This window comes from Semicossyphus pulcher, unplaced genomic scaffold (assembly GCF_022749685.1).
Source record: "Semicossyphus pulcher isolate SPU_LCO1_2020_fin unplaced genomic scaffold, fSemPul1.0.p SCAF_14, whole genome shotgun sequence".
NCBI classification, from domain to species: Eukaryota; Metazoa; Chordata; class Actinopteri; order Labriformes; family Labridae; genus Semicossyphus; species Semicossyphus pulcher.
In genome coordinates, this window is record NW_027211648.1 from 11,818,521 (window position 1) to 11,842,557 (window position 24,037).

The window sequence follows — 24,037 nt, forward strand, 5'->3', positions numbered from 1 at the left end:
GCTAGCATGACGCCAGTCGTCTCAAATGTAAGCAGAGCAAACACGCTACTTAATGGTCAACTAATGGCGTCCGGACGCACTGTACACACACATTACATCTCACACACACACACTCGCAGAGCGTAGGGTGCCATTAGTAATAATGCACACACACTTATGAACACAGAGGATACTATTAACAGGATAATCAAGTCCTCCTCCTCATCTGCCCAACACAAGAGCGCTGAGATTGTGGACTTTAACCTTTCCCTTTGTTCCTTATTAACATCACACAGCTAATGGGGTGTGGGCTGCAAACAGGTGAAGCTAACAGCTAATGATACAGACATATAGGAGCAGGTGGAGTGTATGTCGTGGTATAGAAACAAATGGCGTGTGTTTGTTTTCTGTGCGCACACAGGTGAGCTGCAGGTACAGGTACAGGTACAGGGAGGTGGGAGTTATAGAGGGGATGGTCCGAGGGAGGTTTGATGGGGTAAGCTGGGAGAGAGAGAGAGAGCATGATGCACTGTCTATTGACTATCACACAGAGCACCCTTGTGCCCTCGCCGGGCTGCGATTGTGCCGGCGGACAAAGCCCTGATTCAGCACATCCTTTCCCCGAGGGAGAGCTCTGGAAACCGAAGACGGCGGCAATCCCCCCCCCCCCCCTTTCCTCCCTCCCTCCCTCCTCACTCATCCTCAGCTTCTGTCTTTTCCCCTACCTCTGTCTCTATCTCCCTCGCTCTCTCTCTCTCTCTCTTTGGCCAGAAACATGGCAGCGGTCATGCATCAAAGGGAGCTACAGAACAATGCAAGAGGCCAGCCAGGAATTTGAAGAGCTTTTTTTTTTTTTTTTTAGGAATTTCATGTGGTGGAGTTCTGTCATATCCTGGGTGGACTGCAGCCACTGGAAGCACAAACTCAAGAGCAAAAGAGAGGGCACACCCCAAACAAAGCATGTTTGTACTGTAACTCACTGTCCCGACTGGTTACGCAAGACAAACAGACGGAAAGCTCCAGCATCCTCGCTTTCCTTCAGTGCAAAATACCCCCAAATGACCCAGAATGCACCAGGGATGCACCAGCCAGCGCCTAAGCCTCTCTAATGACTTTATTTGTGAAAATTGATTCCTGGTGTGTTTTTGTTAACGCGGCTGGTGTAACGTTAATACACAGCTCCATAACCGCCTGTGTGTACGCGCATGCTTCACGAGGATGTTACCCAGGATTCTTTGAGACCTCTTTATAAATGGATCTGAGGCATTTCAGCGCCAGGCTTGGATTTCATGGCCTCTGAGAAGGCAGGGACTCTTCCTATATCTATCTCTGTCTCTGTCTATTTCCTTCTCCCGCTCCCCGCTCTCTCTCTCTCTCTCCTCGCAGGTTCGCAGACTATTTCTGCATTAATCACCATGACACAGGCAAGGCAACTCAATTTTCTGCTCCTGTAGGTAAGGTGCGTGGCGTCCCGAAACGGTGGCACGAGGCATGAAACAGGCAAGCGGGGGCTAATCTTTGGTTACTGGTGTAATTGAAATGCTATCCACACTGTAGGGTGCATTAAAGTCTGATAACAGCGGTTCCTGTGGCCAATTTAAGTAGCTTGACTTCCCTCGGCTAGGAGCGAATAAAGGAAAGGGTGAAAGAGAGGGAGAGATGGAAAGAGAGAGAGAGCGGAGGGGGGGGTGGGGGCTGATAGATAAGGCCGACAAACCAGGCTAATTCTCCAGGCATGTTTCTCATTGTGATCCAGGAAAAATGAGAAAAAATGTATCACAGAAACCAAAAAATCAATTGACCCTCGGGTGGCTTGTCAGGCTGCGAGTGTGATAAACCTAAAAGCTTCGTTAATGTCGGCCCGCCTGTACCCAACAGATAGAGCACTTTGTAAATGAACCGGCTTTGATAAATATATTAAGGAAAGCTGTGAATAAAAGGCACAGACTTGTCATTTGTAAATAGAACCCCCGCTACATGGAATTAGAATGATAAAATGGGGTTCCATATAATTAAGTTTGTGTAAGACCTGAAATCCGTGCAAATACCTTGCCGGAAATTTGAAAGGAAACTGTCAGTTCAATTAATCTGAACATCACCCTGAGAATGTACTGAACAAAATTAAGCTGCAGATAAAACCTGGGCTAGTATTTTGATAAGTAATTCCTGTATCATTTCTTTGCTTCTGTGATCATTTTATTTAATCCACCACCCCCAGTTATGTGCTAAGCCATCTACAAAGGCCCTGCTGGCCAGGCCACCGAAACCTTAATCCACCATATAGCTTCGTGTAAAACTGGGAGGGGGTGGAAGGCAGTGTTTTTTGCCGTGTGTGGGGGCACCAGTGCCGGTGCTAGGTATGGGCTTTTTGGATGAAGGGGTGCGGTGGGATGATCTACGTCTTTCTCCCTTAAATATCATGCGCGTCTCACCACAAAGGCCGCTGACTTAGCCGCAGAACACTGCGCCGATAACGGCGGAACATCCTGCTAGCTTACGTGTCCAACGCCACAAAGGTTGTCAGTGTGTGTGCGTGCGTCTACACGGGCTGCGCATAAACGGTTTTCACACTTGGCGGCAAAACGGGGAGGCGAAGGCTTTTGAAAATGAAAGGCAGAGCGATGCTGGTGGCTGAGATAGGGCGAGCGGAAATCTTGACTCACCAGTTGTTTACTTGTAAGATGGTGAGGCCCGTGTCTTGGGCTAGCTGCTTCTTCTGCTCTTCAGACGGGTATGGGTGCTGCAGAGGGAAAAGGGAGAGAGAAACACACATGAGCGTCTTTGACGTACAGATTAACATAAATATGCACTCATGAAGAGGAGGCCTGCGAGGGAACACATGCTCCGAGTCAGGTTCCTGGCTGTTGCCGGTTACTGTATGCATTCAATATGTTCTTGTGTTTGTTGCATTGTGTAACCCAAGACTGCACCTTCTCCTGACCTCCACCCAACCCTGCCCCTCCCTTGCACAGTATAGACATTCAGCGCATACACGTGTCCACCCACACATAAACACACACACACGCACACACACACACACAGTTCAGCGCTAAACCTGTCAGAGCTGGCCGAACAAGTTTGTCAAAACTGTCAAGCGTGATAACCCCCTTCGCTCACCCCACCCCGCCCACGCACAAACAACATATAACGCGCAAGCCGAACATATGCTCCCAACACGTAAACAAATGTAGATGCGGCGGCGTCTGAGAATCCTTTTATAATACCAGGCAACAGAATGAGTGGGTGCAGATTTGCGGGGAATGCATTTATCTTCCCTTGAATGTCTGACATGTATCCTGGTGGTGGCTCTTTCACAGAGCGCGGCTGAATGCAGGCTAATGCTAAGAGAGCAGAATGCTGTGAAATCTCCTCCGCAGCCTCGCCAGGGTTTTTTACCTGAAAATGTAATTCTGCGACCCGGGCTGCAATGATACTATTCGTGTCAGGTCCAATCTAGAGAACATGGGCTGATATAAATGGCAGACCTTGGGCTGCCTCGCTCCCCCTGGGCCTGCTATGAAGCATGACAAAACAACAGTGATCGCTGGTGACAGATGTCTTTAAGGGCCAGATTAGGAGTCAGGGCGCACGCAAACGAAACAAATGAGACACTATGTGTTCCATTCAGGCAGGGGAGACAGAGAGCATGCGTGCACACAAGCAAACAGAAGTGCACGCAAATATTCAGACTCATGACACCTGCAAATCACAACACACAAAAATGCCTTTTTGAAAGTGACACTTAAATCCTCCTCTGGTTTCAAGCTCCATTAACGCACATTCTTCCCCTGAAGGAAGAGCACCTTTAGCCTCCCGACTTAAACCCCCTTCCAGCTCCTCTCCTCTCCTTCCTCCTCCACACTCACTGAGAAAGCACATTTCATAAAGCCGCTAACGTCCGCCCGGCTTCGCCTTAATTGAATTCAGTTTTAACACGAAATGATAACAGTTGCTCAAGAACTATTTTCTCATTTGCTGCGGAAATAATTGATGTAAGTGAGGTTTCATATCAGCGCGAGGAGCAGGATTTCTCCGCGCAGGTAGCTCTGCCTCCGTCTAAATGTAGTCGGTTTTAATTAAAGGAGAGATGAAAAACTGGTTGGAGGAATGTGCTCAATTAATAACAAACAAGGCTGAGATTGGACAAATAATGAGTCCCGGCTGCGTGGAGGGATTAATCTGATTTGTACTTGTGTACGTAGTTCCTTTTAATATGCTAAAATCATTAACAAAGGAAAGATGATAAAGCTTGCATGGAAATACACTTTTTGATTGCCAGGTGATGACATGTCTTTGGCTCGGGAAGACTGCGTGTGTGTGGGTGTGTTAACATGTCCAAAGAACAAACACACACCTACATCCTAATGCTCGTGTGTTTGTGTGCCGCTCTCCTTCCCTCCCCCTTTACACTTTTCACATTAGCTGTGACCTCGGCCACAGTCGAAACACGCTCGCAAATAAAACACAACACCTCCCACTCGTTTCTGTATACACAAACATACACGAATTGTTGTAGCTACAGATGATGTGGTGCGGAGGTGTGTGTGAGGGGAGAGAAGGGAGCGGCCTAAATTGGAAATGGGAGTGGGTCATCTACATTGTATTAAGGCTTCCTCAGCCTCTCAGGCCCGGACCCGGTCATCAATCGCCCCACTGTCAGCCGGAGCGCGCTTTAGCTCGGTGATAAATACGCCGGCCCAGCGGCGTAGCTCGTCCGGCAGCCACCGCGTAATGAATGGTTTGAACAAACAAGAAAGATGTCTCATCAAGGAGAGTGGGGACGTTAAAGCCCCCCTCGCGCACAAAAGCCCTGAGTAAGGAGATTTACTCCGACCACATAGACACGATGCTAAAAAAAAATCCTATTTCGTTTAGCTCATACCTCTCCCAGCTCGTTCCCAGACTCCTTGCCTCCTTATGTCAGACTAGATCGCTCCCTTGCAACCTCTAAGACTTGCATACGCACTGACAAACACACACAGATTGCCCTCTTCCTCATCCTTCCATTTTTCTTGCTTAACCCCCTCCTCCCTGTCTCTCTCCCTCTCTCTCACACACACACTTTTTATGGCTGTGACTGCAGGCCACCCACACTTTACGCTGTGGCAGCTTTCCTCAAAGCATGGTGAATTCTCAGCTACAGAAAAGGGTGTGTGGTGGCAATGGCAACACACACACACAGAGACATGAGAAGCCAGTCGGCATGGTGGGCCTTGTGGTTACAAGGCTTCAGCAGCCGTGAAATTGGAGAACGGCTATTTAGACCTCTGAGTAACCTCTTGATGTTAATTGCCTCGGTTAAAAAAAAAAAAAATATGTAAGAAAATCTCCCAATGGGCTCAAAACGAACCAGATATGAAAAGCGTGGGATTAATCTGCGACTAAATATCAAACAAAACCCACAAAGTTAGACGCTTAAATCTGCTCTAATGCGTTTCTTCCCGGAGACGTCCTTCTCCACCCTCAGGAGACGGTATGACATGCTTATTTAATGGACGAAACACAAACACGGAGCAAGATCAAAGATGGTATTGATAATCTCCCCCACTAGCTTTGGATCCGCTCAATATGTTCAGTTACAAACACCAAGGCCAATATCCTTAAAAGAGGATTGACCGCAAAACGTAAAACAGCCGGTCTATAAATAATTAGAGGCAGAAATGAGCAGCTTCAATTTGCCGTCTGCGATCGAAACGGCTCTGTTAATTATGCCTGAGCCTGTTAATGGCACGAGTGTGCACTTTCCTGATGCGCGCGTGTCGTCCAATTCCAATCTGACCTGAGCCAAACATCAACACAAACACATAAACACAGGTGGATCACACTCTGCCAGTCATTGAGAATCGAGCCGTGTGTGTGTGTGTGTGTGTGTGTGAGCTACTGCTGGCTAAATTACAGGGTGTGATGCTCTCTGTGCTCTCTGATAGCGCTGGATGTAATGGCCCCTGTGGTTGCAGAACATTACAAGCTAAAGGTAGCTCCATCATCCGCTGTGCACGCTCCTTAAACCCCCCCCTCGAGCCCAGCTTGGCGTTTCACCGTACACAATAACCACATCTACTGCTGGACCCACTCTCGCTGCATGCCGCACCGCTCGCCTGCGCCGACTCCCATCTACTCCCTCAACATCCAGCTCGCCATACATCACATTCATACTCTCCCGACACCTATTTGCTGCCGTCGTCAAATCCCACAGCCCGATCATTATCCCAGCAACTCCGCTCTCAACCCCCACCCACCCGCTTCTTCTTCTTCTCCCCGGCCTGCAGCCCCTCGCCTCAGAGGCTGGTGGACCCCATTGATGGATGACATCATCAGCGTGTGACATGAGTTATAGAGCCAGGTCACGAGGTTGCAGTGGCTTGCAAAACCTATTCCATGCTAATGACTCCCAGGAAATCTCAGGCCATTGGCTGTTTACCCCCGCTGCAATGGCAAGACAACAGACCTGCAGGTCATGAATGGTGTGAATTAGCTACAGCTATTTTGTCATTTAGGTCAGGTTATTAGATACTCTGCAGATATATTTCTTATTCCATTAAAGTGTTTGTATATTGCTTAAATAGGCATAATTATATACAATGCTTTAATATGTTGGGCTCATAGACTGTATAAAAAGATGGAGGACATGACAGCTCCCTAAAAGTGACGCCAAACTCTCTCTATCGCCCCCTGCTGACTGGCTGCAGTATAGCTCATAAAGCCCGCCTCCTCCATGTTAACAGATTGGACATGAGTCAAACTATAACATCAAAATACACGCCAAATACATTTTGGTTTCTGTCATTATAGTTTGTTCTTATCATGCTGATTTACGTCCAAGTGTTTTTCACATTTGTAGTTTTAATTAGATATTTGATGCTGTAAAAAGGATGATTGACAGCTCTGCTGACCAATACGGCTCCTGCAGCCGATCTGTTCCCGGTTTAGCAGAGTGGAGGAGGAACAGCGAGAGGAGGCGTAACTAAAACAATCACGACATTCATTGAAGTTTCTGTGAACGTCTGCTTCAGGCCGACACAAGAAGCTGTTCTGCTGTTAGAACGTCGCTGTGCGGGATCCTTGCGGTTTTTTAAAGTAGGTTAAGTGTGTGTTTTGGTTAGCGGAAGTGGCGACGGCTGCTCCACCCGCCGATCTCTACTACGCAACTCTACTCGCAAGAGCGCCCGTCACAGGGGGTATTATGGCTTCAATTTGGTACAATGAGAGCAGAAGGAGGCACGTCGGCTACATATACGATCATTGGTTGGGCTTGGGTTTGTGCCTACTTTTGCAGCCTTTCATATTCCCCTTCCTCGCATTGATTGGAATCTTATTTGTTTTTAATCAAAGTGACTGCAGGATGATAATAATAATATTCACTGTCAGAAAATAAACGCAATCAAATATCTGGATGACATTTTAATATGGATGGCGCGCTGAGTTGGGGTAAGATTGGCACATTTTAAATATGAAGTTGCCGTTGTTAATAACGTCACAATTGGCTCCTTTGACAAATGACAATGAGATTGAATGCATATCGGCATTACTGGGAGATCAAACAGATATGACAAATAAATCCGCACAGTGTTTACTATGCACAGAGCCGTATGCGGCTCTTTAGCTGCGGCTTTATGACAGATGAATTTGTGGTTTGAATTGAAGGATGGAGTTAATTATTTCTGTCTGTGAACATCAGATGGATTGACAACTGACAATTAAAAAAGGAGTGCCGTTGTTTGTAATGTAACTCAGATTAATTCCATTTATCAAATTATTACAAATTATTAAATGTTTTCGTTCCACATGACATCTTTTTATTACTTTACTCAACTTCTCCACTGCCTTCCTTTTTCTCCATCCCTCTTTTACTCCCTCTCCTCGGCGCTCGGATGTGGTTGGGAGTCGTGTGTTTTTTGGGTGTGTGTTTTATTTTGGTGGGACCCGCACTGCTTCCTGACAACAGCTCCAAAACAGGCAAGAATGTCACATGTCTGAATGACTGAAACCTGCTGATCTACCTTTCTTTTCCTCTGATTTCACACACACACACACACACACACACACGGATACGGCCTACTTATAAACAGAGCTCACATGATGCCAGCCTACGTAGCTCGCGCACTGCATGCCAACCTCTGATAAGAGCAAATGAAAGTACATCCATATCTTCACCTCACACGATCTGCATTCAGAACATACCACTGCACTTCAGCCTCTCTCACTCCAGACACCACAGCTTCCACAATAAGTGTAAGGGCTCTCAGCGGACGGCCCCTCTGACAGTAAAACGGCGATGATTGCAAATACAAGGCGGCCTGGCGAGGCCCGCAGCATCTATTATAAAGCAAAAAAGGGCCCCCAGTCTGTCTGTCTGCCCCTCTGACTGGCTGGCTGGCTGGTTGGTTGGCAGTGCATCAGTACTACTGCTGCTGTTGCTGCCATGGCCCGCCACAACAATTGCTGGCTGAGCTCCTGAAGCCAGCTCCTGGAACTCAGCCAGCAGCCTGTTTGCTCTACACCATTAATTTATGTTCACTGGAGATGGTGCAAGGTTGTAGAGAAGCTCTACGGCATAACTGGCCCCGCTCGCCTGCCAAGCTACTGTAACAGTAAAGCGGGTGAGGGGAGTCGGAAGGAGGGAGAGGGTGAGGAAGGAGCCCTGGAGGATATGTGAGATATAGGCTTCTGATTGTACAAAGCTCCATGAGGCTAAATAGCAATCACTCCCACACAATCCCAATGCACCTCCAGACTTTAGCGATCGACCGACGGAAAACAGAGCGAGGATTTTCCGAATGCTATCATGCAAAATGATGATAAAGTATCACTTTTATCCAATAAAGGAATTCAAACTGTATTTTTTTATCCAGGAAAAAAAAAATCAGCAAAAGACTCCCAAATGAAGAGCAACTAGTTCTGGAGTTTGCCAACAGTTATATACACAAACTGTGTGTGTGCTACGTTGCAAGACCTGGTCTCATTTGTGGCCCGCAGCCATAGAGATGTGCCTATTTAATCGTCAGATCGAGTTCATGGCTTCTTTTTCCACCACACGGCTTTCAAGAGGAGGAATACGATCCCTCCATCCTTACAGAGGGGGCCTGGTCTCCTCCTTTCAGTCTCCCTCTCTCTCTCATTTACGTCGATCTCTCCTTCTCCTGCCGTTCTCCATATAGGCCCCAGCAGCTATCCCTTTCTCTCTCGCTACACGCTAACCCGTCTGGCCTCGTCTCGTACCCTCTCCTCACTCCACCTCTTCTCTTCCTCTCTTCTCCTCTCATCTCTTCTAGTCCCCCCCCACTCCTCCGCCCCCCCCTCGTTCAAAGTTTCCGTTGAAGCTTTAAGCCAGGTCCTAGAGGGCAGGAATTTGGCCTGGTTTTTCAGACCAGTCTGTTGGCTTTGTTGTGGTAACTGCCTGCTCAGGGGCACCCGGCTCTGTTCTGCCGCTCCGCTCTCCAGCTCGCCTGATGTCAACACACAGCCACGCTCACTCCTCGCTCGCAAAGAAATCCGAGAAACATCTTGTTGCAATGACTACGGCTGAGCCAAAGCGTCATCCTCGCACAAAGCGTTTTATTCCTGGTGAATAAAATAAATAAATACCTTTTTTATTAACGTAACTCTGCACAAATAAATCTTTTACACTCTGGAAGTAGTCGGTCATCTTCCTTTGCGAGGGGCCTATAAGCGGATCATTAGAGGCCTGGTGGGGCTGTCAAAAGCAGAAGTCCCGCCCACTTTGCCTGCATTGGACGACCTCGCATCCACACCGCTTGTCACTGCAGCCGGTCATAAAGCCATTGGGCGCACATGCTAAAGCTAAGCCGCTGGATAAACATCAGCGCTGGTTTAATGACGTATGTACACATTGTAAAAAAGCAATGATTTTCTAAGCCGAGCCTTGGCATGAGAAAACCTTTAGCGTGGATTATGAGCGTGCAAATAAAAGTTATTATCAAATGATTTTAAGCCGAAAAAGTTTTATATCATTTTTTCAGCTCCAATTATTTCCACAACTGTTTTTTTCTTTCTCTCTGATTCCAAAATTCATTGGCTGAAAATCAAACTACTTGTACTACCTCAGAGTTCATATACACTTTAATTATTAGATGTTTTCTCTGTTCTGTTTGTCTGCTTTATTTGGTGCTGTAAGGACAGGCTGACGCTTACGCATCATTGTAAAGAAATGCTGGGAAAGCACAGAGGGGACGGAGTGCTTAGAGCATGTTGGGAAAAGGACTTACTATTAACATACAGGGTCTCTGTAAGTTTATCCTCTTACCCCATTGTGTTCTTTAGACTTTGTTTAACTTCCCGAGTCAATGTAAAGTGGGCCTGATCTCCAATTGAAACAGAAACAGATTAATTTGCGCAGAGATGGACGGACGGAGGGAGAGAAAAGCGAGTGTGCTCGCTCTTCAAACAGACGCTTCTGAGAGTTTCCACTTGACGGTTCTCCCTTTCATTGTGCATTAACTTAATGAGCAGAAGTATTCAAATACACAACCTCTCCCTCCTCTCGCTTTCCAGTCCTCTGTCTCTTTAAGGCTGCACAGTCTCCAGAGAAAGGCCAGTACGTTCTAATAGCGAGCCTCGGGACACGACAACAAGAGCACGACCACTTACAGAGGACAAACAAGAAAGCCCCCCGGGGCCGGCTCTGGAATGTCAAGCCAATTTGGAAGATATCATAGGACATTTGTAATGTCAATTTTTGTTTTCCAGGTCAAAAATCAAAGGCAAACATGGTGGGTAACATTTGTCCATTACAGTGCGGGCAGGAACACCCCCTCCCCCTGCTGAAAAACAGCTGCAGGGGACACTTCCTGTTTGCTAATGATGCTAAATGTGTTCAAGTCAACCATGTCAAATTTTCTCTCCCTTTGAATGGACAGCTGGGCTGGACAGATTTTCTCCTCTCTTCTCCACTCTTTCCCTCCGTGTGAGAGACAGACAGACACGCAGGCCTACAGACAGACGCTTGTCAGCGTGTCATGTCAGTGAGACAGCAGAGCATAGCTGAAGGTAACCATAGGTGCATTCATCTGAGATCACACGTACTCTCATGGAACAAAGCCAAGTCGAGCCCTGATCAGTCACCACCCCGTCCCTACCTGTTGTGTCTGTTCTCCTTTACTGAATACTGTTTTTGCCTTTCAGAAACGCACGTCTTCTGAGCGCTCCTTTCATCTCGGGGTGTACGAGTCAAGGAGATATCTCCTGTCATTGCTCAACACCCAGGGGCGGCTGGCTGCACGGGTCTGTGTGGACTGACAAATGCCCTCAGGATCTTTCGCTTTCTTAATGTTCCTCAAAGCGGAGTCGACATGTGACGGGAGTTAAAATGCCTTTGTGAAGCGCCGCCAAAAAAGAAGAGAAGAAAAAAGAAGAGAAGAGAAGGAGTGGCGAGGCAGGGATATAGCTTTTAGGCCTGGTTAAAAGCAGCCAATCTTTAAGTGCATTCTTCCATCCTCTCCCTCTCTCTCTCTCTCTCCTTGTAGTGCTCTTAGGCTCAATCCTGCCCGGGGGTTCGAGGTGACCTTTGACCTGGCTGGCCTGCCTAGCTACAGCCCTCTCGTTTGTTAGGGGCTTTATCCACTGACAAAGCAGGCAGGAAGTTGGCAGCCACCCAGCAGCCCCATGGGAGGATGACCATCAGCTAGCTCAGCTTACCGCTTATTACAGGATGGTGGGGAGCATGTGTGTGTGTGTCTGGGCGTGTGTGCCTGCATGTGCGCTTGGATATACTGTATGGGCGCGTGCGTGCTTGTAGACGTACTTGTGCGCGTGCAACTGCAGGCACGCTGGAGTGTAGCTGCACGCTCGTGTTTTGCATGCACATGTGTAGAAGAGCGACAGAACCAGACATGTGGCTGTTTTTTTTTTCATCGCGCCGGCAAATTTTTTTACTCCGCTACCTAATGACACGCAAAGAATAAGCCTGGAAGCTACGAACGTCCCTGTCTTCAAGCTAACCCGATCAGCTACGCATGTTAGCAACAATCAGGCAACCTTCCAGCCACTGGACTCAGGGGACCCCAGCACACTTCTCTCCCTCTCTCTCTCTCCACTCGTTCTCTCCTCCTCCTCCTCCTCTCTGCAGCTTGCTCATCAGAGCGCTCAGAGCAGCTCACTAAAACATTATATCATAAGACACTCCAGTTTCACTCTCGCCACTCCATAAAAGTCAGGTAATTCATACTTCATTTATATATCTTCCCATTAATAAAGCTGATGAACTTTTACTCCTTAAATCTAATGGGCCATTTTGCCGCGACTGCCAGCAGCTCTCTCTCTGTCTCGCTCTTTCTTCTACTTTCCAGAGAGCTAATCCACGCTCTCCTCTCGTACAGTGTTTATGGGTGACGAGAGAAAGAGAGGGCTTTAAAACTGACCTCCGCCGCAACAAGCAGCGACACGCACCGTGTGCCTTTCTGTTTCCTTCTACCTCTCTCTATCTGGGTGCAACAGAAGGTCATTGACCTCCAGGCCTAAAGCAATGGCGGGATGGCTCCCCAGCTCGGAGGCTGTTGACAAGCGTCTGTGTTCTTTTCAACAACTCGTTGAGCCACCCCCCCCCTCCCGCCCCTTACCCCTTCCCTTCTCAGGAATGTAACACAACCGCTCGCTGAGGTAACCCAAGCCCCTCCCCTCTTCCATCCTTCATTTACAGAAAGAGAAAGAAGAGAGAGAAAGAGAGTGAAAGCAAGACCAACTGTAGGGTGTTGGACAGCTGTCCCCCCGCGTCTCCCCATCTAACTCTTGCTCCCTCTCTATTTTCTCGTCCTCTCTTTTAGATTTGTTCCTAGCTCCGCCGCTGCCTGTGGAATAATTAATGATGCAATTGAGCCGAGGAGGGCGCTCTGACCAGCAGGGGCCGTTCCTGAATGCCTTGCGAGCTGCTTTTATGGAAGGCCGGAAAATAAGAGGAGAGAAAGAAAGACATAAAACAGCCAAGACAGTGAGAAAAAGAGTTTGTTCCCCAACAAGCCTTAACTCAGGCTTCCTCTCTGTTTTCATCCCCTCTAGTCTAATCCTCCTTCCCCATCCCCCCTCTCTCCTCTCCTCTCCTCTCCTCCATCCTGATGGCGGGATCGGGGGGCCTGACCTGTCTGGTGATTGATGGTAATGTCTCAGGAAGTCATTTTCCCCGACAGCACCCCGCCGCCTTTCACCAGGCCTGGTGCAGAGGTGAGCCCATCACATGGACGCTTTTAACTCTTTGCTCACTCGCCGCCAAAAGGTCTCTCTGACACGCCCTCGTCCCAAACATTAAGTTCGAGACAGCGCGGCGGCAGAGAGAGAGAGAGAGAGAGCTGGTGATGCGGCGGAACATCTCAGTCAGAGAAACAGCAAGATTAAGGAAGTTGCCGAGCAGGGAAAACAAAAGCATCTTGGCTTAAAAACACAGGCCATCTTGAAGTGGATCTGCCAAGTGGCCCCTAATTCAGGTTGCCGGGGATGGATCCCCACAACTCCATTACTGTCAGCGCTTACCACCTCCATTATGGCAATTAGGACGTGGTTCCAACACTAGGAATGCTTTGCTATGCTCCGGAATTGCTAACATCTGCCGCGTCTCCGCTCCATGTGTCAGAGTGGAGTTGTCTTTTCTTAAACACACATCTTTTTACAGTCTCTCCTCTTTCTTTGCCTCCTTCTCCGACGCTGCTCTCCACATTTATTTTCTTAATTCGACTCAAACTGTGCCTTAAAGAGATCGCTCTCTGTTTGAGTCCAAATAACCGAAAATGATCCGTGAAGAGCCTCGCGGTTCCCGTTTTCAATAGGCTTCATTAGTTTTTAATATCTAGCCAGTGGAAGGAAGGGAAAATAGCATGGAGATAATCAATGGAAAGGGGCTGCTAGCCTATTAATCTCCCCCAAAGGATTGTGGGTTAATGCACGCTCTTGCATAGGCAAACATGGCTGTGTGGGGGGAACACATCTGTCTGCCTGGATGGGCTACTTAATGAAACAGCCTCGCGTTCGGCTGCGGAGATGGATGTCCCTGCAGTGAAAAATGAGTTCTCCCGCTGCACTGATAGGGCTCCATTCAATCCGCTGGAGACCTGACCGTGTCCCCCGTGTGAGAGCAGCTCGGACAGGCAACGCATGGCCACTGGAGCAAGTCTGCATGAGATCATATCGGGGAATCCTAATGCGAACAAGAGTCTGACTGATCTGGGAATAAGAGAAGACAGCGGGGGGAAAGAGTAGAAGAGGAGTACAGTCGACGCATAAAGAGAGGAAGGCTGAGCCACCTGGGATAGATAAGCAGCCTCAATGTGTCTGTGTGGGAAAACTTTGGCGTCCCTACATATCAGATGCATGTGCAAGCATGTGCGCGTGTTTCTGCGTGCGTGTGCGTGCGCGCGCTCTGACAGTGTCGGAGGTGACCCCCGGTCAGGGAGTCCTGTAACACGAGCTCACCTCCGGTTCTGCGAGCTCTCCTCTCAGTGCGCTAAACAGCCACCTGAAGACAGGATTAGCCATTGTGACCCGGCCCCAGAGGTAACAGAGATACACCTCCGGGGACAGACGTGAAACACACACTGTCACGTGTTGCAGGGACACAGCCAGGTGGGAGGAGACACACACAGAGAGAGGGAGGACAGGATGGGACGGGACAGGTGGTGGCGAGGATTGTAGGAGCAAACAGGACACCTATAAGAGGATGAATGCAAGTAGGGTACAGTATAATGTCGTGCCAGCTAACGGTGAAGGTGTCACGGTGTTTGCTGTTGTCTGGCGACAACAAAGCAGCCGAGCGTAAGAGGATTGGCCGACCTAACCTATCGCCTTGGGGGGGAAGCTGAGATTTGCTCCTGCGCAGAAATTGACGCCTGTCAGCCTGTCTATGACTCAACTCTGACAGCATTCACGCATGTGTGTGCCCGTGCGCACATACGAGCGTGCATGCTGTGCTGTGACAAATGAGCTGTGCTTAATTTGCGACTGATTATGCGGGCTGCTGGTGCCCTAAACCCCTTTGAACTTGTAATTGCCCCTGGTTTCAGTAATGAACATTAAGGAGGATTCAGAAATGTGTGGCTAATTACACATTTGCTCCCCCTCTTTTTAACTTCTTCATCTTTATAGCTGGGTGAGAAAGAGGGGAAAAGGAGGAGCGGGAGTGGTAGTAGTAGGAGGATGAGAGCCAAGGAGGAGGTGCTGGGTTTAGGAGGCATACACTGCTGTTGTCGCCCTCTTTATCTAAATAATTGTACAAGCTGGTTTATGGGCTTTAGAGAGGTGCTTTGTGTGTCAGTCGCTGCAAGCCTGGGGATACGGGGGGAGCGGCTTTCCCCATGATCAATATTCAGAGAGATTCACATCTGGAGCCAAGGCCTGCTCTGCTCAGATTTGGATTTATTATATTTATTTATTTCTATTTGATTTTTCCTTTGCTCCTCCATCCATCTGCTTCTTCTTATCAGCGTGTATGAAACAGCTATTTCTTGATATATAGGTTCCAATCTCCTTTGTGTAGCCTTTCATGATCTAAAGGGACGGGGGGGTGTTTGGCTGCAGAGAAATCCAGGTCTAAAGCGAACCAGGTTTGGTCTATGTAGGGAAAAAGATACTCAATATTTATGCTTGGCAGAGCTGCACGAGCACTGGAGCATTCTGGGTAAATGGCAGCGGTGCAGGGGAGGGTCCACCGAGGCTGGTAGAAGGGGGGAGAAAAGGAGCAACAAATTGACCCGCTCAGCGCCAGGCTTTGATGTGGACTGGGCTCCTCTCTGTAAAAAAGCAGTCCATATGTTCAGAGAGGAAAAGAGATGGTGGAAAAAAATGAGAAGGTGAGGAAGTGAGGGGGGGAGTGAGAACAAGAGACATGGCTCCCAGTTATAAGGACCCCACTGTGCTGGAATCCCACTGCCTGCCCCTGGACCGAGCGCCGGGCAAAACAAAAGCACGCATTTGAGAGGAGCAGGAAGGGAGGGGTGAAAAAAAAAATCACACAAAATGGCAGGAGTGGGATTTGGTGCAGCTAGGGTCCCATGACAAACCAAACAGTGCAACACACAAGGTCTGCTTTTGATTTCTAACTCCTTCTCTCCTCCCTCCTTCTTCTTCTTCTTCTTCAGCCCGGTTTGCCGTTTCCACGCTTGCTTCCTTTTTCCCCTTTTGCATTTTCTTCTCTTGGTGTGAGATGAATATCAAAGCACTGCTGGGGCAGCTTGGAGGCCTGCAGCAGAATCTCATTGGCCTCTGTGGTCCCCCCCAGCATGCAGCGGCCACCGTTTTCTAGCAGCTCTTGCCACAACCCCGCAATCAAGGGAGGGGGGGTGGGATGAGGCTAGCCTGCAGGGCGGTACCCCTGGAAGGGTAAGGGGTAATTTAAGGAAACCGGCTCTAAGATGTGAAACCAAAATCCTCTTATATATTTTGTTATGAGTAAGATAACCCTGAAAGTCTACAGAAGGGAAAGCTACACCGAATCAGCTGCAACCATCTTAATAACCAAGGTTTTCCACCAGGGGCATGTGTGTTTTTTTTCTACCAGGGGCATGTATGCTATCACTGACTACCTTACACATGATGTCATTCAGCCCTGCTAGCTCAGCCAAGCCAACCGGTCGGTGTTGTGACTGCAGCAGCAGCGATATTCCCCGCTGGATGTATGTTTTTGGAGGCGTCTCTTACAGTTGCGGAGCTGTGGCTTTATAAATCTGCACAGGCACGTGCATTCACCTCTGCAAGGGCCCGCTCCGACCCACGCTGCGCTCTGCAGCGAGAACACCCCCCTGTTGTAAAGCAGGGGTCGTTCTTCTTCTACGTCTTCCTGGACATTTTCTTGCAGGGCGCTCTTTCCTTCAGCAAACACTGTGAAGTGTCACGCAGCTTTAATCACCTCCATGCATCGGGAACGTGTCGTAAACAGTCCCTTAGCGAAAGCACTCATTTCTGGTACTTCATTAAACAACCTGCATTAAGATGCAAACAGCAGGAATGAAAATTAACAGGGAGGGAGGGGGGAGGAGAAGTGTTGGGATTATGTGCATTTACACATGCATGATAACAAACATGTCTGCACACAGTGTAAGCAAGGTAAATGTGCCACGCTTTATATGTTTCCACGTGGGTTTGCTTGGCTTTGAAGTGGAACTATGACAGATCTGGATTAGGGGGCAAAGTGTAAAGGTCTGATGTCGGAGCATGAAACGAATTAGGGCTTATTACTTTCTAATGCAGCACTAAACCTCCGGAGCAGACAGCAACTATGTCAGATCGCACTGTAAACAGAGCCGCGACACACCAACGCCGGGACATTACAGCAGAGCCGCTCTGCAACGAGACGGGCAAAGCTGATGCGGCACGTCATATAATTATACAGCCTGTGAAAATGGGAAGTCACTCGATCCCCCGTCTAAACTTTCATTGTGTTTTCTGCTCAATCCTCTGACAAGAAACACCTTGTTGACACGAGGGGACTAAGGATAGAGGGTGTCCCTTACTGAACTGGGTGCAAGGCACCTTAAATTTGGGCCACACAAATGGACTTCCTTGAGGTCTTTCTTTTCTCTCTTGTGTTGGAGTTGTTTTCCACGCTGTGGTCGCCGCTCTGTGGAGGAACAGATGGCAGACTGAGGTGGCTTGTGTCTCTGTTTTCCAGGGTCGCTGAGCAGCCAAAATAAGAACACAGCGACTCAACAATAGCTCGCCACCAACCTCCAACCCCCCTTTAAGATCTTCGCCACAGTCATTATCAGCGACTCTCAATGACTCCCGTGCTAAACACCTCCAAACTATCCTGTCATATTGTCACTTACGTCTGTTGTGTAAACACACAAAGCGGCGGGTATTGTCCCAAACGCACTGTGATGACTCTTTTTTTTCCCTGCACGTCGGAGCGGCGGCGGTGAACCACGCTGTCGCCTGGGTTTCTACGGGTGAGTGGAGAGCTGACTTTTGGGCTCCGAGGCAAACGAGCACATGACAGATTAGTGTGTGGGCCTCCTCCAGGCTTCCACCTCTGTGACCCTTAGGAGCCCCCTCTTTACCCCCTCCTCACCCTTTGCTCTTACTCTTAAAAACCCCCTCCCTCCTACTGCTTTGTCTCCGCCCTCTCTTCATCTAAACTCACACAACAAAACAAGGAGGTAAACGCAAACAGACTAACACCTTATTCATAATATTTCTGGCTTAAAAAGTCAATTTATAAGCGTAAAAGTTCCAATCAAATTAAAATAAGCAGCATTATAACTGCACCGGATGATAAGTAAATAAACTTAGCAGCTAAGCATGCATTTAATAAACTTCTAATGCAATGCAATGTGCAAAAAACAGAGGAAATAAAGTATGTAATAAACAGCTCTCAGCAGTTGAATGTAAAAGGAGAAAAAGGCTCGGGTATCTCAAAGTGTTTGCAGATGTGTGTCTCCACCAGTTAAACGCTGCTTGTACTGCAGCAACACACGCGGATTAGAAGGACTAGAGGAGCTTAAACAAAAACTGGGGACACTACATAGCTGGCTGTTTAGTCTCCTCAAACAACGCGCCCTCTCTTCTCGCAGGGACGGACTTGTACAACTTGTTTATCGGACGGGGACAAACATCCGTTGCCAAGGGTCCGGCCTCGCCTGCGCCCATGTCTCGTGAATGACCCTAGCTGGCTCTTTTATGTGCGTCTATAAAGGGCGGTCGAGAGAGCAGCTAGGAGGGCTCGACCTGACGATGACACCCTGTTGTCATGGAGACTAATGCTATGTTGGGCTTGGATTGGGAGTGGAAGGGGAAGGGGGGGGGGTAGCTACTGTCAGTGGTGTCTAATGATGTTTGCAGCACAAAGCACTCATCTACTGGCAAAGTGTGATGTGTCCTCACGCTGGTTAACGCCTGCATTAACACAGTGCTCTCATATGTGGACAAGAATAATATACAACAGTGAATGCAAACATGCAAAATATCTTCAAATACAGACCTGTTCAACAGGCGGCCCGTGGGCCAAAAGTGGCCCTTTAACGCTCTAAATCTGGCCCTTTGATTACTTAGCACAGAAATACTTTTTGTATTTAAAAGCTTAAGTTTAACAGGCTGTTTAAGCAGATAAAACTTGCGTAAAATGGTCTTTAAAGACTAAAAAGCGGCTTGTTAACACATTAATTTCCGAGCTTTACAGGTCAGACTCTGGGGATGTAAACGCTCGGCCCCTCGGCGCCTCTTTTTCTCCAACTTTGGCCCTTCTTAAAAAATCATTTCATAGTCCAAATCCATTAAATTTGGCTTCTGAACACTTCTCCTGCCCCACAGTCGCAGGATTTTCCAAATGGCCGAGGGATATATCACTTCCCTTTCAAGGAGCCCAGGGGACCAATACACCTGGCTTAGCAGCTTAACAGAATTTCCCCAAACACCCAGGCCAAAGGGTGGCCCCGGCACAAAACCTGAGACGCTTGATGCTTGAGAGGGCTACCTACTCTCCCATCTGACTGACCACTCTCCCCCTCCCACTCTCCTTCTTGCTACCGCATGCCCACGTGCTCAACCTCTCAACTGGTCAGGTTCTGCTCCTGAGGTCCCCTATTTATTTTCATAGGCGTTTGAGGGTTTACGCTAGTCAAAAGACAAGGCCGGAGCCCAGAGTGGTATCTTTGGATTTGAGTGCTTCCTGTTTTCATTGCGAGGCCGACCTCTTGTCTTTACAGGGGTGAGTAAAGGCTAGCGGGGGGCTAGCAGGGGGTGAGAGGGAAGGAAGGCCGAGGGGCGCCGAGGGGCTAATTGTAGATTTTAGAGTTTGCTTTCGCCAAACAAAGGGGCATCACCTCGTGCAACAATGAGAAAAACAACTCTTTCATTTCTAAGTTATCCACCTTTATTTATGCTTCTTCTGCAAATTTGAAGCCCGTGCTTTTAGAACATTTTACCCCTAACAGTGAAGTTTACCTTTCTGATAACATAATCTCCCTGTAGTATTGAAAAGCTTATACCAACAGTCTGGGATTTTCCTTCCCCTAATGTGGCTGGAAGACATCCAGAAACTCATGCAGAGGGAGGGAGGGAGGGAGAGAGAGGAAGGGGAGGAGGGTATTAGAGAGAGAGAGAGAGAAAGAGTGCGAGGAAGGCTAGAAGGAGGGAGGTGAGAGACTGTCTGACCCTCTTCTGCCAGCTTACACCAGCTGATCTGTCCAGCCATTTGCCAATTACATATAGGGCATTTAAGGTTGCCAGCTCACGTGCGCTGCCGCGCTGCATTTGTACATGAGGTGTACATAAACGAGGTCGGTGTTATCACAGCGACTCCGTGCGCTAACAGGGGAATCAGTGCGAGCACTTCCACGTTGGCATGGCTGGATTAAAGGTAAATACAAGTTTGTAAGGAAACTGCTCTCCCGAGAGAGGGTGAGGTCAGACTGCAGCGAGAGGGGGTCGGGGGGAGGTGGGGAGGGAGAGGGCAATTTTGTTATACTGAATCCAAAAGCCAACAGTTGTTACTATTGGCCTGTGTTGTTTTTCTGCGTGTGAAGGGGGGTCCTCTCCTTTTGAGCTTTTCAGAGGACGTGACAATGGCTGGATGTTGAGAACATATGTAGAGAGACCCCCGCGGCTCATGCAAGAGGAGCTCCATGCTGGCCCCACAGTTTGAGGAAAATACAAGGCCGCTCCTTTCACTCCTCACCCCTCAGTTAATGAATGCATGAATGGCAGAATGCCGCTATAGGCCATTCAGGGGCCAAAGTCCCCAAGAATTCACCCCCTTGCACAAACGCATCCCGCAATAGCAAATACATTTGCTTAACAAATTAAAAGAAAAGGAGAACGGCTAATGGGTGCGAGTGTGTGTGTGAGAGAGAGCGAGACAGAGAGGAGAGAGTTTATGGGTGGGAGAATCGGATGGTGAGAAGGGGGATAATTCAATTAGTCCTCTTCCTCAGTAGAGAAATTAAGGCAGGTTAAAAGGGAGGGATTATTATTTGTACAAGACCAGGGCCAGGGCGCCGCACAAAAGAAGCAAATAAAGATCGGAGAGAACATCTACGAGCAGGGGATGTGATAAAGGAGAGAAGGACGCGGGGAAAAAAGAGGGCCCTGAATTAACCAGCTCTCAGCGCCTGTGCCCGACGTCGGCGCTCGTTTACTTTCCACTCTTTTCAGCTCAATTTTAAAACAATTCTAAAGAAAATTGTCGGCGGGTCTTTTCAGAGCTCTGCGAGTGCCGGTCGGCCTTTCTCTTTGCGTGCGCTGCAGAAGTTTTGTGAGGCTTTCAGCGGGAAAGATGGAGGACGTCTAAACTCAGTAAGATGCTCGTGTATTTTTTTAATCCTCCCCTCAAAACAAACGAGGCTCTTTAATGAAAATAATTCCTCTAAAATAATAAGAAAAAGTTTACCCCCCTTCCCCCCCTGCCCGCTCGGCCTCTGAATGCACGCCCCGGTCCGTCCGCGTTGTTGGGAGCTCTGCAGTCAGGGAAACGGTGGAGCTGTGAACAGCTGTGAAGTCATTTTGATAATGATGAGAATAATAAGCATGCAGACTGGCGTGGTGGAGCCGCTAAGGCCTGCGAGGCTCAGGGCTTTGCTGTTGCAGCTTCACTGCTCCTGAATAGATAAAAGTGATTAAAGCACTCCTGATTATCCCTGACCAATATGTAATGGATTTACAGCCCTTTCAATTAGGCCGTATTTGCTGGCCACACAGTACTTGGGGTTTTGGTTAGGTAATCAGGGTGCGGGGCTTTGGGGCGGGCGGAGGGCACGGGGTGGGGGGAGATAAAGAGGGTGCACCTGACCATTTTGTATTTTGAACTACTTTCTCTCTATTCTTTTCCTCTCCCTGTATTGTCTCTGGGACAGGGGAGCCACGTGCTCAGGGAGCAGCTTATGTGTCCGGGGCGAGGCCACCTCCTCCTGAAATCCGACCTAGGTCGCAAAATCAATACGGCCTGATGTTCTGATAATGTCCTGACATCAGTGAGGGTGTGTGGGGGGACATGTGGTCCGCCCCCTCATGGTGACACAAACACGACAGAAACATTTAAGCAAAGCAGGTTTGAATTACAGAAACATTTGAACTTTCAATCCTTGCATGTCGCACCCCTGCTTAGAGAAGAGAACACGTGTCGGACTGAACTGTTTGGCTAATAAGCAACTTCCTCTCTGCTGTGGAGGAGAAATATATAAGCATGTAGCATCTATATACCTGGAATATAAGCTAGGAAGTTCACCAAACATTCACTGACTCTCCTCCTGCAGCGTCCTCTCTGCCCCCACATAAACACTCCTCTCCAGGCCAAACAAACAGCGCATCTCATATTGCAGTAAATGTCACCCTCGTACTCACAATGTGCTGAGCAGAGTAAACAGTCCCAACTGATTAGATTGACCAGGTCACTGTGTCCCTCTGACAGGTGGCTGACAGGTGAGCATCACAGCAGTAACAACTCTGTGACAGGTGTGTGTGTGTGTGTGCATGTTTTGGCAAAAAAGTAAGTGCTTACCGTGAGATGCTGGAACAGCCACGCCCTCATGATGTTAGTGGCCACCTTGGGGAAAATGCCACGCTTTTTCTGCCTCTTCTTATCCTTGTCTGGATCGTCGTCATCCCCTGTGCCAGGCGATGCAACGCTGTTGTCTAAGCCATCTCCTGGACGGAAACCAAACCCGGGGTTAAATAACATCCCAGACTGAAAAAAAAATCCTGATCTAAAAAAAACCTCACAGCTGAAACGGAGGAACAGGCCGACAAAGCTCGAGTTTTAAGGCGTATGAAAGATGGATAAATGGACAAATACCACAGATAAGGAATTCAAAAGCGGCGTACCGAGGCCGAGCAAAGCCAGTGTTGTGTAGTGGAAGATATGAATGTAGGGGGATTTAGACGGCCTTAGACGGAGGCGTGTACAGAGAGAGCTGGGTTTACACAGAGGCCTAGCAGAGTTGTTCTATACCCCAGAGCACGGCAGAGGGGTATAAGGGTTAATGACTCAAATGTTATGCTTGGACGCTGAGAGCTCGCTCTAAAGTAGGAGGAGAAAAATGGAGCAAGATGACCAAAAAAAAGAGAGAAAAGGACAAGGAGCCTTCACGTACACAAGAGGCTCGGACTCATGTCGTTAATTCAATTAAATTTGCATGCTTGACATAATGTAGAGCTTTTTTTTCCCCCTCCATCTTTTGAAGACAGCCAAAGGGGACAGGAAGGAGTTATACAGTAGTACACAGACACTCGTGCATTCATGTTGCGTGCACAGACGCACACTCGCATACAAACAAAACTCAGAGGCGTTGATAATTCACGGCAAAGTAGGGATGTGATCCGGGTTGCTTCATTGTTGCACTTGGATGCACATAATGGACTCGTCTACCCCCCCCCCCAACCCCGAACCCAGACTCTCTCAGTCCTCCTCACCCACTCCCATCCCTTGCAGCAACCCCTCCCCATTCCGCCACATGATTAGCATGACAGGCCAGCGGCGGCTTCGCCTGCATTAATGTCCGTCAGCGTTTGATTTCAAGAGGAAAAACATGCACATACCCCGGCACGATTTCTCCTTTCAAATCGAAGTTTCCATCTTTGTCCCTTGCCTTTTTCTTGTTCCTCTTCCCCCGGCATTAATTGTGCATTAGCAAAAATGATTTACTTTTAAGAGTCATAGTTATTTTTTCTTGCCCCCGGGCACAAATGCCTTGAAAGCCTTCCTTGAGGGCATCTAAATTATGTATCTGAAAAACTCCTCCACTAAGGCAGGGAAGGACCCTGACGTTCTCAAAATTCAGACGCGCATGTCCTCCTGTTTTTGGGGAGGCATCAATCACGAGCACCTATATAAGCCTTAATCTCGCATAAATATTTGAACTAATAACATTAAAAAGGGGGAAAGAAAAAGGATCCGACTGGTGGCGTAATCAAATGCAAAATAAATGAAGAATACAAGGACAGCAGGGGCCCTCTCTTCTGACTACTTTCCCCACTTTCTTTCCTTTTTTCTCCCCCCTCTGTCTTTCTTTCCTTTCTGTGCTCAGTGTTTTCCTTCCACATCATTAGTGCGGAGCCACACGAAAGAGGAAAACAGAGAAGTGCAGACTTTGCGCTCCCTGTGTGAAGTTAAAGAAGCAGCAGCCCTCGCGAA

General features: G+C 48.4%; 1 protein-coding gene across 5 annotated transcripts in view; it reads right to left on the reverse strand.

Annotated features, from left to right (window-relative positions):
• meis2a (Meis homeobox 2a) overlaps window positions 1-24,037 on the reverse strand; it is a 77,907-nt gene that overhangs the window by 21,792 nt on the left and 32,078 nt on the right. For 4 of the 5 annotated variants that reach the window (XM_069662060.1, XM_069662058.1, XM_069662062.1 and 1 more), the window contains exons 8-9: window positions 22,406-22,551; window positions 2,643-2,719 (exon numbers count right to left, since the gene is read on the reverse strand). In XM_069662060.1, the coding sequence (XP_069518161.1) occupies window positions 2,643-2,719; window positions 22,406-22,551 (223 nt within the window). The remainder of the gene's footprint in view (window positions 1-2,642; window positions 2,720-22,405; window positions 22,552-24,037) is intronic. The other variant, XM_069662059.1, reaches the window with a different exon arrangement.